Source organism: Triplophysa rosa, linkage group LG7, assembly GCF_024868665.1.
Source record: "Triplophysa rosa linkage group LG7, Trosa_1v2, whole genome shotgun sequence".
Taxonomy (NCBI): Eukaryota; Metazoa; Chordata; class Actinopteri; order Cypriniformes; family Nemacheilidae; genus Triplophysa; species Triplophysa rosa.
In genome coordinates this window covers 17,822,418-17,838,611 of record NC_079896.1, presented here as the reverse complement: position 1 = coordinate 17,838,611, position 16,194 = coordinate 17,822,418, and the positions used below count along the sequence as shown (strand labels likewise).

Below are 16,194 nucleotides of genomic sequence, written 5' to 3'. Positions count from 1 at the left end.
TATAATGCTGATAAAACTCATTCTAGATACCAGCAGTTTACAAAGCTACATGTGATAAGAATAAAATCTTTCTGTCGGCCTGTGCCCTTTCCTTGTGTCAATATCAAATATCTTCATTTATTAACGTCCAAAGAATTGTATGTAGCCTATGACCTGTGTATTTCCAGTACTTTTCTGTCAAAACTTCATATAACATTCACAATGATTGAGAAGACCCATTAACTTGTGCATCGTTGCTACCGCACACACCATGATCAAACCACTTTAAAGGCTTGAATTTGATTAAAATGACATCATTTGGAAGTCGAGCCTTTCTTTATAAACAGCTCACTATGACTTGAACGTTAAAACAATAGTGCGCACCTGACGAGAAGCAGCGCCGCGCGTCATGTCTACAACTTGCAAATATAGGCAGTGCGCATCTTGGCGCTGCAGAAAGGAAACACAAGCGTGACACGCAGTGCGTTCCAAACAGAATATCCGCAGGGACCTCCAAACGTCACTTGAAATAAAGAGAAAATTACGTTGTTTTTATTGCTCCTTTTGCCAAGGGAATTTTAAATGGACTATACACACCTAGTGGTCTTGATGAATGACTCACTGAATCATTATCTCAAGCGAGTCTTTCAAAGCAGATTTATTTAGGAGATAAAAATCAACCGTGGCCGTGAAGATGAGAGGGTATTAACAAAGGACATATGGATTATATTATATGCACTGAAAATAGCTTCCAATAACTCTGCTACTAGATTTATGAATTATGTGATCATCTGTGTCTCCATCTTCACTGAGCTTGTCTATATTTGTCCACAGAAGGTGAAGCTAAATAGTTGTGGTGCACGTGATGCATTCTGAAAAGTAGAAATAGTATCACCTCGATGTCTAGAAAAAAACGCGTCCCTTTAGACTACAATATTACAATGTACTCTACTGTCATGTTATCTGTAACGATAACATGAAGCAACATATTTATCTAACAGGGCATCCAAAGGAGAGTTACAGTCACCATCGTACATGAGACAGGACGAGATATTAAGTGGAAGGAAGTGCGAGAGCTAGTTGTTGGTGAGTTTGAGTTGAATCTTACGCTCTTGTGCCCAAACCAGATCAATATTGCATTGTTTAGTGCAAAAAACATGATTAATTTATGTATGCTTATGTTTTACAGGACGCATACGGAACACAACGGAAGCAGATGAGACCATAATCGACCCCAACATTCTATCTCTCAACATACTGTCTGCAGGATATATTCGACCCACACAAGATGACAAGTACTTTACCAGCCCTCATAAATACCAACTTAAATGAGAAGACTAGTTCTAGTATTATCTTTATTAAGAGCAAATTTCCTCTCAGTCTGCGCTTTCTTCGCGCGTGTCTCGCAGCTGTGTTCTTGGGTATGACAGACTCATCCCCGAGTCCGACGGGCACGACACCTGTATTGCATGTTGGGGGTCCAGCATGCAGTGGCAAGGCTCGTCGACTAAGGTGTTGCGGTCACAGTTGGCAATGTTCTCCGGAATGTAGCCGCAACCCTGTCTGCTTCCTGAGCGAGTTTGACTGCCGCTTCGGCTAGGTCGAATGCTTCAGCGAGCGGCGGGGGTGATTGGGCATTCCCATGGATGTCACTCCGCCAGTTTCGGCTCACGGATCATCCCTGCCCCAGCACGCTCACCTGATGGTCCCCGATGGTTGGCGGTGTACTGTCCCATAGCGGGCAGACTCGACAACGGGATGGGGAAAAACTTTCTGTCATAACATCGGGCAGCTACCTCCTGGCATCGGATGCGGAGATCCCTTGGAGCCCAAGGGAGATCCCGCCTCCGGGCGGTGGAGCCCAAGATAAGGCGACGCAGAGATGACGGCCGTGCTTGCCCGGGCTGACCTGGAGGTGCATGAGGAGCACACAAAAATGTGGAATAGGCCCATAATGCTATGGAGACATATTTGGGTCATATGTCAAAGCGCTAGGATCTGGTTGATGGGAAGGCCGACCCGGCTGCGCACCGCCACAGGCCTCCGCCACCGCCGGAGGTCATGGTGGGTGCTCTGGGTCGGACGATGTCCATGATAGTGGTCCAAGGGAGACATCTGTAGCTCAATCTTGCATGGTGATGCTCAGAAGGCCCGCCTTCTAGATGCGCCCATCTCGCAAGTGGGGCTGTGTGGTGACACGGTGGAGGTTCTTCATGGTGAAGAAGCAGACTGCTCCGCCGTAACCCGGCCACCTATCGGTTGCTGAGGTCCCGAGCACAGCATGCCCCCCAGCAGTCCCGGCCCCCCATGGTGGCCCCACTGGTCGACGGCCCACCAGAGATGCAGAGCCCCGCGGGAGGGGGCTTCTACCCCATTGAGAACCCGCCTAAAGACAGAGCGGCCCTGACGGGATGAGCCATGGGGATTGAGAGTACAGTGGGCGACCCCCCCCCCGGCCAGGTCATCGCTGGCACGTCAAAGCGAGATGCAGCCTGACACATGCCCCACCCAAGCCGGGCCCTTTTTAGGGCCGGGCACCCACTCTCTCTCAAAAGAGCTTCTCTCTCTCCGGGCTTCCCTACAGCACTCTCGATACGACTGTGCGCCGGGTGACATAACTTCTCGCTGCCTTCCGCAATCTCCACTTGACGTTGCGTTGGCCGACGGTAACACCAAGCAGATAAGTCAGCAGAGCAGTCAACCTCCCTGGGGTCCCGCCCTGTGTGAGGTGACCACTCTGTCAGCCATCAAACCAGCCTCCCACGACACTGTGAAGCAGATCGGCTCTCTGGTTCCGCTGTCACGGTTCTTGGGCGCTTGGCTAGAGAGGCACACCGGCACCAGGCCCATTACTAACGGCTCAGTGCCTTCACACCTTCACCCCTGGGTCAGACCTGACCTTTCTCTGAGCGGGGGTTCCACTCGGGCAGGTTCGAGACACGTCTTGGTCATGACAGATGTCTCCTTGCAGGGGTGGGTTGCCATGTGCAGTATCGGGGCAGTGGATGGGTCCCCGGCTGCGGTGGCACATCAACTGCTTTGAGTTCTGGCTGTACTTATGGCACTAAGGAGACTCCAGCCCCTCGTGCAGGAAAAACACGAGCTGGTCCGGTCAGACAGCATGTCACAACTCGCCCCATGCCTCCTCCTCTGGAGTCAGCAGGTGATCAAGTTCCTGCAAGCCACTTTCATCCCGGGTGACCTGAACCAGACTCTCATCAGGGGACACCCCGCGCAGTCCGGCTCATTGGGGAGTGGTTTTGCCAGGCGCAGGTGGACCTATTTGCCTCCCCGAACTCCACCCATTGCCCGCTTTGGTACTCCCTGCCCGAGGGACCCCTCGGCACAGATGCCTTAGCACACAGCTGGCTGCGGGACAAGCAGAAGTATACCTTAGCACACAGCTGGCCGCGGGACAAGCGGAAGTATGCCTTCCCCCCAGGTCCTGTGCAAGGTCAGGGAAGAGGGACATCAAGTACTGCTATTTGCGCCTTACTGGCCCAACCAGACTTGGTTCTCAGACCTGGTGGCTCTGACGACAGTTCCCCCCTGGCCGATTCCCCGCATGACGGACCTTCTATCGCAGGGGAAGGGCACGGTGTGGCACCCCAAACCAGACCTCTGGAATCTTCATATCTGGCCCCTGGACGGGACGAGGAGACCTTGAGTGGCTTGCCACTGGCGGTAAGAGAGACCGTCCTGCAGGCATGAGCCCCGCCACTAGGCATTTATACGCTTATAAGTGGCATCTCTTCTCGTCCTGGTGTTCGTCCCGCAGGGAGAACCCATGGAATTGCCCGATCGGGTCAGCGTTGGCCTTCTTACAAGAGAGACTAAGTAACCTCTCCCCATCCACAATGAAAGTGTATGTAGCCGCTATTGCCGCTTATCACGATCTCGTGGAGGGTAAGTCTCTTGGCCAACATGACCCGGTCACCAGGTTCCTTAGAGGCGCGAGAAGGGTTAATCTACCTCAACCGCGCTCCGTACCCTCTTGGGACCTTAATGTGGTCTTACAGGCCTTGGAACGACCTCTTTCGAGCCCCTCAGAGATGCCAGTCTTCCTCATCTGACAATGAAGACGGCACTCTTGATGGCACTCGCTTCTATGAAGAGGGTGGTGGACCTCCAGGCATTTTCCGTGTCCCATGGGTGCCTAGAATTCAGGCTCGGTCATTCTCACGTTATCCTGAGACCCTGTCCCAGTTATGTGCCCAAGGTTCCCACCACTACCTTCCGGGACCAGGTGGTGAACCTGCAGGCGCTCCCCTTCAGGGAGGAAGACTCAACCTCCATCGTGTTGTGTCCAGTACGCGCAACTGCACCTCTACTTGGACCGCACGCAGAGCTTTAGAAGCTCTGAGCAGCTCTTTGTCTGTTATGGGGGACATCACCAGGGGAGGGCTGTATCCAAACAGAGACTGGTGCACTGGATTGTGGATGCCATCACTTTGGCATACCAGTCCCAAGATCGCCCGTGCCCGCTTGCAGTGAGAGCCCACTCCACTCAGAGTATGGCCTCCTCGTGGGCACTGGCTCAGGGCACCTCTCTGACAGACATACTGTATGTAGTGCTGCAGGTTGGTCTACGGCCAGTACCTTCGCAAAGTTTTACAATCTCCACGTGGAACCAGTGTCAGCCCGGGTCTTACGCGCTACTGACATGTAAGGTCGGCAACTGGGTTGGGCGTACGCCTGCGAAAGTGCCTTCTCCCCTCTCCAGGTGAGTCTAGCGCGCTATTTTAGCCTCCCTACTTCCCCCTTAGGGTGAAGTACAGGCATTCCATCCATCACTAAGCATTGGCAATTATGGTAACAAACCGGGCGGAGTGGTTGTGCACCAGTGTGCAGGGTAGTCCTGTATGTTGAATTCCTCACTCTTGGTTCCCCTGTTGGTGAACCTGTGACCTCCCCTCCGGTGGTTTACCCCACCTGGGTTCTGTCCCCCCATTCGGGCTGACACAAATTCTCACATTCTCAAATTCTCCCCACTGGTGAACACATGTTGGTGTCTCTACATGTAACCTCCCCTTGTGGTAGGATGTGGCCTCCGTAACACACTCTTCCACGAGGAGAGCAGTGTTTCCCCAGTGTTCCTTATGGCGCCGGGCGGCGTCTCGCTAATAGAGATGAACGCCACCGTCCGTGATGGCTGTCGGTACGAGCCTCTCATGGTATGCTACTAGTACTGATCCCACTGGAAGACTACGTCTCACAGTAGAGATCACTTGTGACTCGCTAGGCCAGTCAGTGTCGCTCCGCTTGAGGTCGTGATACGGCTCAGCGCCGTGGCGTGTAAAGATAGGTCCCCAATCTGTCTCTCTACACAACGTCGAGAGACCGACTGAAGGGGAACGTCTCTGTTACGACTGTAACCTCCGTTCCCTGATGGAGGGAACGAGACATTGTGTCTTCATGCCACAACGCTTCACCGACCCACTGCAGCGACTGGGAGATGTCTCTCAGGTTCCTCAGCCCAAAGGGTAAGTGAATGGCTGCCGCCGCCTCCCTTTTATACCCGTATGCACGGGGCGGGGACTGGCGTGCGGTTGCCATTCGCCAAAGCCCATTGGCGTTTTAAATCCTCTCGGAGATGATAGGTTCTCAAGATCAAACCCCAGTCTGTCTCTCAACACAACGTCTCGTTCCCTCCATCAGGGAACAGAGGTTACAGTCGTAACCGAGACGATCTCTTACATGCAAATCTTTAATCAGATTTATTTATAGCAGTTGTGGCCTAATGGTTAGAGAGTCAGACATCTGACCAGAAGGTTGCCGGTTCGATTCCCAGGGCAGGTGGGTAACAACTGAGGTGCCCTAGAGCAAGGCACCTTACCCCTACTTGCTCCCCGGGCACTGCAGTGATAGCTGCCCACTGCTCCGGGGGTACGTGTGTTCACCACTTGCTGTGCGTGTGTTCACTACTCTCTGGATGGGTTAAATGCAGAGGTCACATTTCGTTGCCTTGTACTTGTACATGTGCAATGACAATAAAGTTGAATCTAAACACACTTTAGCAATAAAATTCATTAACATACCCTCATCATGACAGCTATTTGGTTGTTAAGTGGTGATGTAAGGAATACCGTTTCCGGGTCCGAGCATCCATTCATTTCAAGCGGGGCTACAGCTTAAACAGCTGTTAATGAGCACTGTTTACTCACATCGCATATTTACGCGGCGCATTTATTAACTCACAGTACACTACAGTCCCCAGGCTTACGGAATCTCCCTCATCAATATTTGAATAAATTATGAAAAATGAATCACTGACTGGCCATGTGGGATTTCGTTACGAAGATAAAGGTTAGGTTTGTGGTTTCATGATAGTTTTACAGCTCGCCATTGTAACAATTACAGGCTGAGGGACGATGCCACACAGAGAGCTGGAGTTGTCTGGTTTATTGTAGGGGTGAATGGAGGAACAGGTGACAGTTAAAACCCAAACAACAGGTAACATCCACAGGTAGGTAACATCCAACAACAGGTGACATCCACAGGTGAGTATAACTTAACAACAGGTAACATCCACGGGTATCAAAAAGGGTCAAACTAGTGCAAAGCATAATACAATTAAACTCTACAAAGAACACAACAAAAAACATGGCATATATAGTGTCCAGGTAGTGAGTGTCAGGTGCGGGTGAAATAATGGGTAATCAAGTGCAAGGGATTATGGGAGTGTATTCCGTGCTGTCAGAAGTCCGGAGAATGGGAACGGGTGAAGCTGGGTGAAGACGCTGATGCGGGGGGCATGGCTGGCGGTGGTGGAGAGCTCGTTACAGCCATGAGTGTACATTAGCATTTTTTGTTGTTTGCCTATAGCATCTTATTGAGGGTTTAGACCCGGAAACAGTATATGACCTTCCATATATGGTGGTGCGTGATCCACAATGCATTACTACAGTATGACATTACCTGAGATGGACATCACTGAACAGCATACAGACTTTGCAAACTATATGCTTAACGTCAAAGCTTACTTGAGACTTTTCATAATTATAAATACAATTTTCAGAATTATCGACCCAATAACACCTGTCCATCTGCACCACACCAATGCAAAAACATTACTGAATAAAACAAATATTTGCAAGCAGTGGTTGACCCCTTTTGTGCAATTTAACCACACTGCCTTACTATGTTATGTAAACTATGCATAAAACCATATTGAAACTGGATTTGTGCATCATTGCAAAGGAACAAGGACACCAATGTGAGTTTTGCAGAGACCTCGACAGCTGTGTGTACTGTGCTACATTTTATTCAGATAAAAAGCAAATTAATTCCTCATTTGAAACAGTGAAGCGACCTAATTTGTTCTTGCAGTACAGTTAAAGCTATCTGAGTCTCAACACCACCTTTTCTTCACAACCATCTTAAGATGCTTATTCTTATATTTCTCTAGTCCACTAACAGAATGTTGTTTTGTGTTTTTCCAGACAGTTTCTTGATTCGGACATGCCTAGGTATTTTTTTTACTTTCAAATATCTCTACTGTCATTGTATCAGACATAGAAAGAATATGTATTTTTCAATTTGTATTTATCAGCCCATCTTTCCAATCAGTGTTCATCATTCTTTGCCATTTTTGTCTGTTTGCTATTTTTTACACTTTAAAAAGGTTGGGTTATTTCAACCCAGCGTTAGGTCAAAAATGGACAAACCCAGCAGTTGGGTTATAAATGACCCTACATTGGGTTGTTTCAACCCAAATGCTGGGTTGTTTTAACCCATTGTTGGGTCAAATATTAACATTTTATGGGTTAATTTAACCCAGCAGTTGGGTTTGTCCATTTTTTATCCAAAAAGTTTAAAGTGTATATTTGTGAAAATGTGAAAGAAAATTGTTCTGTTTTCCATGGAAATGCTTTTGTGTGGAAAGCCTCTGTTCTGTATGTTTTTGATATTTTGTGGAACCTCTTGGTTGCATGACTTAGCTTTGTATGCGCTGTGTTTTGGCTGAATCATTAACAGGAGGTGTGGTACAGATCAAATATACCTATGTCAAGAGGACTGATCATTTACCCATATAATGGAGATTTACAAGATCTCTTGCTCAACAAATTCTGAACAAAGATGACATCTCCTAATGAAGAATTTATGGTTTTATTGAAACTATTCTACAACCACATTAACCTTTATCACAAATGTCAAAGCAACATTGTAAAACACAATTTAGCCTGCTTGAGGTTAGATTACTGATACGTAAAATTAATGACACGCCTCAAAGCAAATGTGTTTCAGCATTGCCAGCAGCCCGCTCCGCTGCAGTGGAAATTGACCGTAAGAGCAAACATTTTAAGAGTTGCTTGTCTTGCGAACTGTAATTAAGAAATCCGGACAACTGTAATCTTAGGAATTATCTGGGTATTTGTAAACATAAGGAAGGTGGTGTTATTATCAAAATCTGTTTCTCTGGTTGTACTTCCAAGCTGTTTGCTGAGGCAGTGACAGATGACACTGTCATTTTATTTAGTTATTTTATTTTAATTAAATATTTTGGCAGAAAAAAAAAACGTTTAAATTAAATGTTGTCTCCTTGAGTGCTTCCAGTTCCTGGCTGCCCTGCACCTTGCGGTTTGTTCGTATCCTTGGATAGCACTTCCCTTTGATATAAATAGATTTGATATTAATATAGTTGTAATTTGACACTCAGTACTGTTGATACTAATTTATCTGATACCATAATAAATCTGTCTGATATCATTTATTTGGCATTCTAAACCAAATAGATAGTTAACTCAACTCCGTTAGCATAACGCTAGCTTGGAACTCAACTCCATTAGCTTGTCACCTGTGCACTGTGTAACATTACACTTGCCTGTTAGTTTGCTTGTTCTGTGTGCTAACTCTCTAAGTCTAAGTCGGAATTATTCTTCAAACCCGGTGAGTTATGGTTTCCTCTCCTATTATTGTTACAAGCACCGCATGCCATATGTTTAGCTTAACCTTCTCTGTTATTAAAGTAGAATCTGTAGAATTAGAGTCTCGCATCCAAACTTTATTCAAGGATAGTAAGAGTGAAAGGGCCACAGAAAACACTTTGGATGTGAATTGCGCACCTAATTCGGTTCCGGTTGAAGATCCCCAGCAGCAGGGAAACTTTGTGACCATGAGACGGCGTAGTCGCAAGTCAAAACATCACTCAACTGTCCCGATTACAGTCTCGAACAGGTTTTCCCCACTCAGTGATGCACCAACTGAGAAACCAGTTGAAAATGCCCTAGTTACTGGTGATTCTATTGTTTGGAACGTTAACATAGACGCGCACCAGCCTCCATAGTCCAATGTTTACCGGGAGCCCCAGAGCGCCTGATATCAAATCAAATTTAAATGTGCTGGCTAAAGATAATCGTAAATTCAGTAAGATTGTAATTCATGTTGGCACAAATGATGTTCGACTCCGTCAATCAGAGATCACAAAAGATAATATTAAAGAGGTGTGTGAACTTGCAAGCACGTTGTCAGACACTGTATTAATCTCTGGTCCCCTCCCTGCTTATCGTGGTGATGAGATAGATAGTAGATTGTCTTCACTAAACGGCTGGTTGTCTAAGTGGTGCCTGCAAGATGATGTAGTTTTTATAAATAACTGGAAGAGATTTTGGGGCAGACCTGACCTGTTGAAAAGAGACGGTCTCCATTGCTCTTGGGCTGGGGCTGCTCTCCTGTCTAGAAATATGGCACATAGTCTTAATGCTAAAACGTGACTCACTAGGGCTCAGGTCAGGGAGCAGACAGAATGGCTTAACCAACCGTCTGCTTGCCATCTCATGTCACAGAAAACCCCAATGTTGAGGTCCCAAGAGGGAGCAGTGGGCAGCTATCACTGCAGCGCCCGGGGAGCAAGTAGGGGTAAGGTAAGGTGGCTTGCTCTAGGGCACCTCAGTCGTTACCCGCCGGCCCTGGGAACCGAACCGGCAACCTTCTGGTCACGAGTCCGACTCTGTAACCATTAGGCCACGGTTACATTGAATCCTCCCCATCTGGCACCTCGCACCCTTCAGGAATCTGATGACTAAGTCGTGCTGTCCGAGACTTACCGGCAACAAGCGTGTGATGTTCAGCGATGGCGACATACACATTGAGGGTGGAATGGAAGAGGTTGCAAGGAAGAGGAAGAACAGCAGGACGAGAAGAGGCGCCACTTGTAGGCATACAGGCACCTAGTGGCTGGAGCTCTGGCCTGAGTGATGCGGGTGCAAGTCACTCAGAATCTCCTCATCCCGTACAAGACCCAGACATGGAGGTTCCAGAGGTCTGGCCTACGGTCCAGACCGTGCCCTTCCCCTGAGAAAGAAGGTCCTTCATCAGGGGAATCGGCCAGGGGGGAGTCGTCGCCAGAAGCGTCAGCTCTGAGAACTAAGTCTGGTTGGGCCAGTAGGGTGCAACTAATAGTACCTGATGCTCTTCTTCCCTGACCTTGCACAGGACCTGGACCTGTGTAAGGAGGCTCACTGGGGGGAAGGCGTACTTCCACTTGTCCCGCAGCCAGCTGTGTGTAAGGCTGCTGACTCCAGAGGAGGAGGCGTCGGGTGAGTTGCGACATCTGCCGTAAGCGAATGCTACCCTGGTGGTTGATCAACGCCACGGCAGCCGTGCTGCTCCGCTCGTACAGGGGAAGGAACCTCTTCAGAGCAAGCCAAGCAGCCAGCAACTCTAGACAATTGATATGCCACTGCAGGCGGGAGCCCGTCCAACGACCCACAACTGCGTGCCCTTTGCACACAGCACCCCAGCCGAGCAGGGAGGTGTCCGTCGTCACCATAACGCAACTCGAGACCTGCCCAAGCAGAATCCCGGCTCGGAGAAAAGAGACGTTTGTCCAAGGGGCTAGGCTGCGACGGCAATAAATAAAAAAATGTCTTGTGCCACGCTCTCCAGGGAACGCGACTCTGGAGCCAGTGCTGAAGCGGTCTCATATGCATCAACCCAAGCGGAACAACGACCGCCGAGGATGCCATATGCCCCAGGAGCCTCTGAAAGAGTTTTAGTGGGAACGCTGGTTGTCGCCTGAAGAGTCTCAGACAACTCAGCACTGACTTGGAGCACTCAATGGTAAGGCGCCCTATCATAGTGACAGATGTAGCGGTTTTAGCTAACGTTATTATATTGATGAGCAAAGCTCACCAAATATGGTTCTCCACCAGATCTTTCAAGATCACATCCATGAAATGAGTTATTTAAAATATCAATTTCAGTCAAGGAATTAGTTTAGCTCACAGGAAAATACGTATAATAATCGTGATCAAATATACATATTTGATCATATTACGGTCTCTGATTAGTAATATAAAGCATTACAATACTTGTATGCATTCGTCCAGCGAATGCCTCAATGATATTATATACTTTACATTATCTCATGGCCATAAGTAACGTGACTTTACCAAACAAGATTGAGAGCAAAGGTAGCGAATCGAAACATAGTAGAAGGGACCAAGCTTGTGAGCGTGAATACAGAAAACCCATCACAAATGAATATGGTTGTTTATTAAACTCTACTCTACATGATAACAAAATAATGACGATCGCATAAAACAAACAAATACATGAAACACAAATGCGCTAGGAAGCACGGAGAGAGAAAGAGAGAAAGAGGGCATGGCAGCGATTTCTGAACACCAATAAAAATCATCTTTAACAAAGAGGCACAGACTTAACACAGCTATTCTATAAATAGAAACGGATACTTGCAAGCTCTGTGCTGGAACGATATCCGTATGCGCGTGAGAGATGGAAGTGTTCAAAAGGTTTCAGAAGGCAGACCTGCAGAAAGTTGCGGGCCTCGTGATCGGCCGCTTAGCTTAACAACGTGGCAGTAGAAGTCCATTGTTCCTTCTTTTCCCCCAGGGGGGGAAAAGGGCAGTCTCCGAAGAGACGCCACGAAACACGTTTTGGAGGCAGGTATAGCAGAAGAGAAGAGAGGAAGAGGGTCTTTTCAGAGCAAGCTCGATATTTAACTTCATGAGAGGGCATGCCCACCTGAGTTTTAATCGACCAATCAGAGTTGAGCAGGGAAGAGGTTCTTTGTCCACTCAACAGCTAATTTGCATCTTCATGACCTCCTGGCAACTTTACAAAATACCATTCCAAATTATTACATAATGAAAAGAGAATGTTCTATGGTCACACAATGTATATAAACAAGGAGGAATTGTAAAGACAAACATTTATATATCAAATATGCTATAATAACTTGCCTATTTAACCATTACAGATTATTTAAAAATGGCAAGAGCGACAACATATAACCGAGATATTTAGATATATTTATAGAAAAAAAACAGTTGAATCACACAAGTTCCTATTTGTCAGAGAAGTTTCTCTGGTTATCTGAAACTTAACATCTGAGGCTTAGACAGAGAGACCTCTCCCCTCTGCTTTGAAGCTTAGGAGTCGTAAAATATCCAACAGAGAAACAAAGGTTATCAAAACTCTCAGTGAGAGGTTTTGACTCTGGTCTTTTGATGATCGTATCAAGAAACCAGGAGAAAGGGGAGTGAATGGGGTTGATGGCTCTTCTTTCAATGACTCCGACCATTTGGCTTATGCTAAATTCTCTACACAGAGTCCAGTTCCATACCGAGATAAAAGATGCTCTGTGTAGGGCAAGACCTTGTACTGGTATGCTTGGCCCTCGAACGCAAATTTGTGGAACGTTCTGTGACGAGTGAGAATTCGAGACATAAGTACGCATCCTTCAGGTCGATGGCCACGAACCAATCCTGTTGTCAGTGGGACCTCAGGATGCACCTCTGCGTCAACATTCTGAACTTCATCTTGTGAAGTGCCTTGTTCAGAGTGTGCAGATCCAGTATGGGGCGCAACCCCCCACCTTTCTTGGGGACAATAAAGTAGGGGCTGTAAGACCCAATGCCTCTCGGCTGGAGGGACGGGCTTGATTGCATCCTTCGCCAGAAGGGTGGTGACCTCGGCCCGAAGTACAGGAGCATTCTCGCCTCGAACAGAGGTAAACAGAACGCCTGAATCCTGGGCGGGCGTCTGTTGAACGTCTTGGTTACGGATGTAACCTCAGTTCCCTGATGGAGGGAACGAGACGTTGTGTCGAACCAACAGATGGGGTTCGTCTTGAGAACCTCTCAACATCTGACTAGTTTATAAAAGGCCAATGAAATTGGCGAATTAAATTTGCATGCCGGACTCCGCCCCTGGATATCCGGGTATAAAAGGGAGACGGCGTGCTGCATTCATTCACATTAGGGCTAAGGAGCCTGAGATCTCTCTCGACTGCTGCAGCGGGCGGCACGCGTTGTGGCATGAAGGACACAACGTCTCGTTCCCTCCATCAGGGAACTGAGGTTACAGCCGTAACCAAGACGTTCCCTTTCTGTCGGTCTCTCGACATTGTGTCGAACCAACAGATGGGGTTCCTATGGAAAACGCCACGGCGCTGTGCAATGTCACAATCTCTAGCGAAGCGACGGTGACTGGCCTGGGCGTGTCAGATGTGAGTGCTACCGCAAAATTGTGACCTACCAGTGGATAGGTGGGGTGGGAAGCCCCTGCCTTCGGCCCTCACAGGCGGTGGCCTTGTTTCTCTAACAACTCAACTCAACTCAATTTTATTTATATAGCGCTTTTACAATTTTCATTGTTACAAAGCAGCTGTACGTGAGACATATTGACTATAAGCAAAATAATTAAAGTTGTACCTGCAAAAACAAGAAAAGGTTGAAAACACAGAAGACAGACATACCCACATACAAAACACTCCACACACACAATATGCACATGCACTAACACACATAGACATAGAGACACACACACACACACGAATGCGCACGCACGCACACACACACACACAACACACACACACACACACGTACGTACACAGACAAGTACGCACACACACACACACACGCTCAGTGAGAGCACACATTTAGCATAAAGGAGAGAGAAGCACAGGTCAAATATAACAGACTATAAATTCCTATATGCAATATTAATTAAGTAAAACTTTAAAATTCTAAAGCAGCCCCCCCGGTCAGGCAGATAGTGCAAAAACAGTATGCAAACGGTGGCGAGGAACCCAAAACTCTAATCGAGAAAAAAAACCTCAGGAGAACCCAGGCCCAACCAGGGGATTCCAGTTCCCCTCTGGCAAAAGCTGCTGCCTCTGCACAAGCTCCAGAGAACTTGCACAACAAGGCTAAATAAAATAAATAAACTTAATAATAAAATAAATTATAGTTTAAGATTATCATTAATAATCTAATAGCATTTGAAGTTTTGTGGTGAAGACATGTCAAGAGACCGCGTCCTTCTTTATCCAGCTCTATCATCTCAGCTCTTGTCAGGTCCCCACTTCCCATTCTCCGCTCTACCATCAGGTCAGGCCATGAACTGCATCCTGCTCGCTGTGGTAACCTTGGAACAATGAGACAAGACTGGCTGAGAGTAGAGTACTGTTCTGTACTCTTTGATGCAACAAGTACATCAGTGGTGTTTTTGGTTCCGGTTGATCTAACTAATGCAGCCTAAACCCTCTGAAGATTTATATTATGGAAGAGTAGTGTATGCAAGATTAAAAAGATGCATCTTTAGTCTAGATTTAAACTAACAGCGAGAAGCCGCCTGGTACCGTAAGGCCACTGGGTAAGCGCTACTTCCTCAAATGGGGGACGTGCTACAGAGACCACTTCCTACCGTAGGGAGGAGTTTAGTGGAGATACCAACATGGTCTCGCCGTTTAGGGGAGAACTCATGCGAGGAATGTGCGGACTGAAGGAGTTTACCGCAAAGTGGACGTCCACCTAGGGAAGGTCATGGGTTGCCAAGATGGGAACCAATCATGAGGATACATCAGACGGAACCGCCCTGCTGGGGGGTTACTACGTCTGGAGCACTAGGTCCGGTTAGAGCTATGCGTAGATAAGCTGATACCCGGCCTAAGGGGGCAGGGCGCTCTGCCCAGCCCGCCCGCATGAGGTGCTTAGTGATGGATGGAATGCCTGTTCTTCACCCAGTGGGGGAAGAAGGGAGGCGAAAATAGCACGCTGACCCACCTGGGAAGGGGGAAGGTGCTTTCGCAGGCATACGCCCTACCGGCCGCCGTTCTTACCTGATGCACTGCAAGACTCGAGCTGACACCGGTTTTACGCGGAGGCTGTAGAACCTCGCGAAGGTGTTGGGCACAGCCCAACCCTCAGCTCTGCAGATGTCTGCCAGAGAGGCACCCTGAGCCAGTGCCCACGAGGAGGCTATACTCCGGGTGGAGTGAGCTCTCACTGCCAGTGGGCACGGGCGGTCTTGGGACTGGTACGCAGTAGTGACGGTGTCGATGATCCAGCTCCTGAAGCTCTGTGTGTGGTCCAAGTAGAGGCACAATGCGCGTACTTCAATTCAATTTTATTTATATAGCGCTTTTCACAATGTGCATTGTTCCAAAGCAGCTTTACAGGAGCAAATAAGAAAAACACAGAAAGGTAAAACACAGCACAGTGCATGGTGTTAACAGACCAAGCAAGATCATTATAATAAATAATATCAAATAAATAAATGAATAAATAAATAAATGCAGTCTCCCGGTGAGCAAGCCAACACTGCACTGCTGTGGCGAGGAAACCAAACTCCAATGATGAATAAATGGAGAAAAACAAACCTCGGGAGAAACCAGGCTCAGCCGGGAGGGCCAGATCTCCTCTGACGTGTCATAGCTGCACTCAGTGAACACAGAGCAACGTCCACGAAAGACAGGGAGAGCTCACGAGCCACGACCCGGGAAGCCCCACCCGCCAAAACCGTGCAGGTCCAACCCGGTCCCATTCCGCGATCAACAACAGACAACAGAGGAACAACCAGGGAAAAATAGTAATGGCATAATTAACTTTATTCCTCTGTTGTCCGACATCGACCACAAAACAAGACCAACCAGATCAGACCCACACAGTCCCAACAAATGAAACGCCCCGAACCACAACCAACACGCCCCCCCACTCCCTACAAACACCCACCCAGCAACCTCCAATCAAAGTCACTGAGTGCAGCTATAACTTCAAACTGCTGTCATGTGATGTAAGTTTAGCAATAAATACCAAGTATTGTAAATTTAGCATTAATGTGACAAGCTGGGCTGGGCCGGTCAGATGGTCGCCTTTTTCTTGGGTGGTGATGGAATTGCCTTGGATGGAGCTGGGATGGTCAGTCAGTCCGCAGGCTCTCGCAGCAGGATGGCACGGGTAGCTGGAG

At 47.9% G+C, this 16,194-nt stretch overlaps 1 protein-coding gene across 3 annotated transcripts in view; it reads left to right on the top strand.

The window, feature by feature from the left end:
• Positions 1 to 16,194, top strand: part of LOC130556315 (kinesin-like protein KIF1A) — a 254,594-nt gene that overhangs the window by 201,887 nt on the left and 36,513 nt on the right. For all 3 annotated transcript variants that reach the window (XM_057337178.1, XM_057337179.1, XM_057337180.1), the window contains 3 exons: positions 981 to 1,065; positions 1,169 to 1,274; positions 7,422 to 7,448. In XM_057337178.1, coding sequence (XP_057193161.1) covers positions 981 to 1,065; positions 1,169 to 1,274; positions 7,422 to 7,448 — 218 coding nt within the window. The remainder of the gene's footprint in view (positions 1 to 980; positions 1,066 to 1,168; positions 1,275 to 7,421; positions 7,449 to 16,194) is intronic.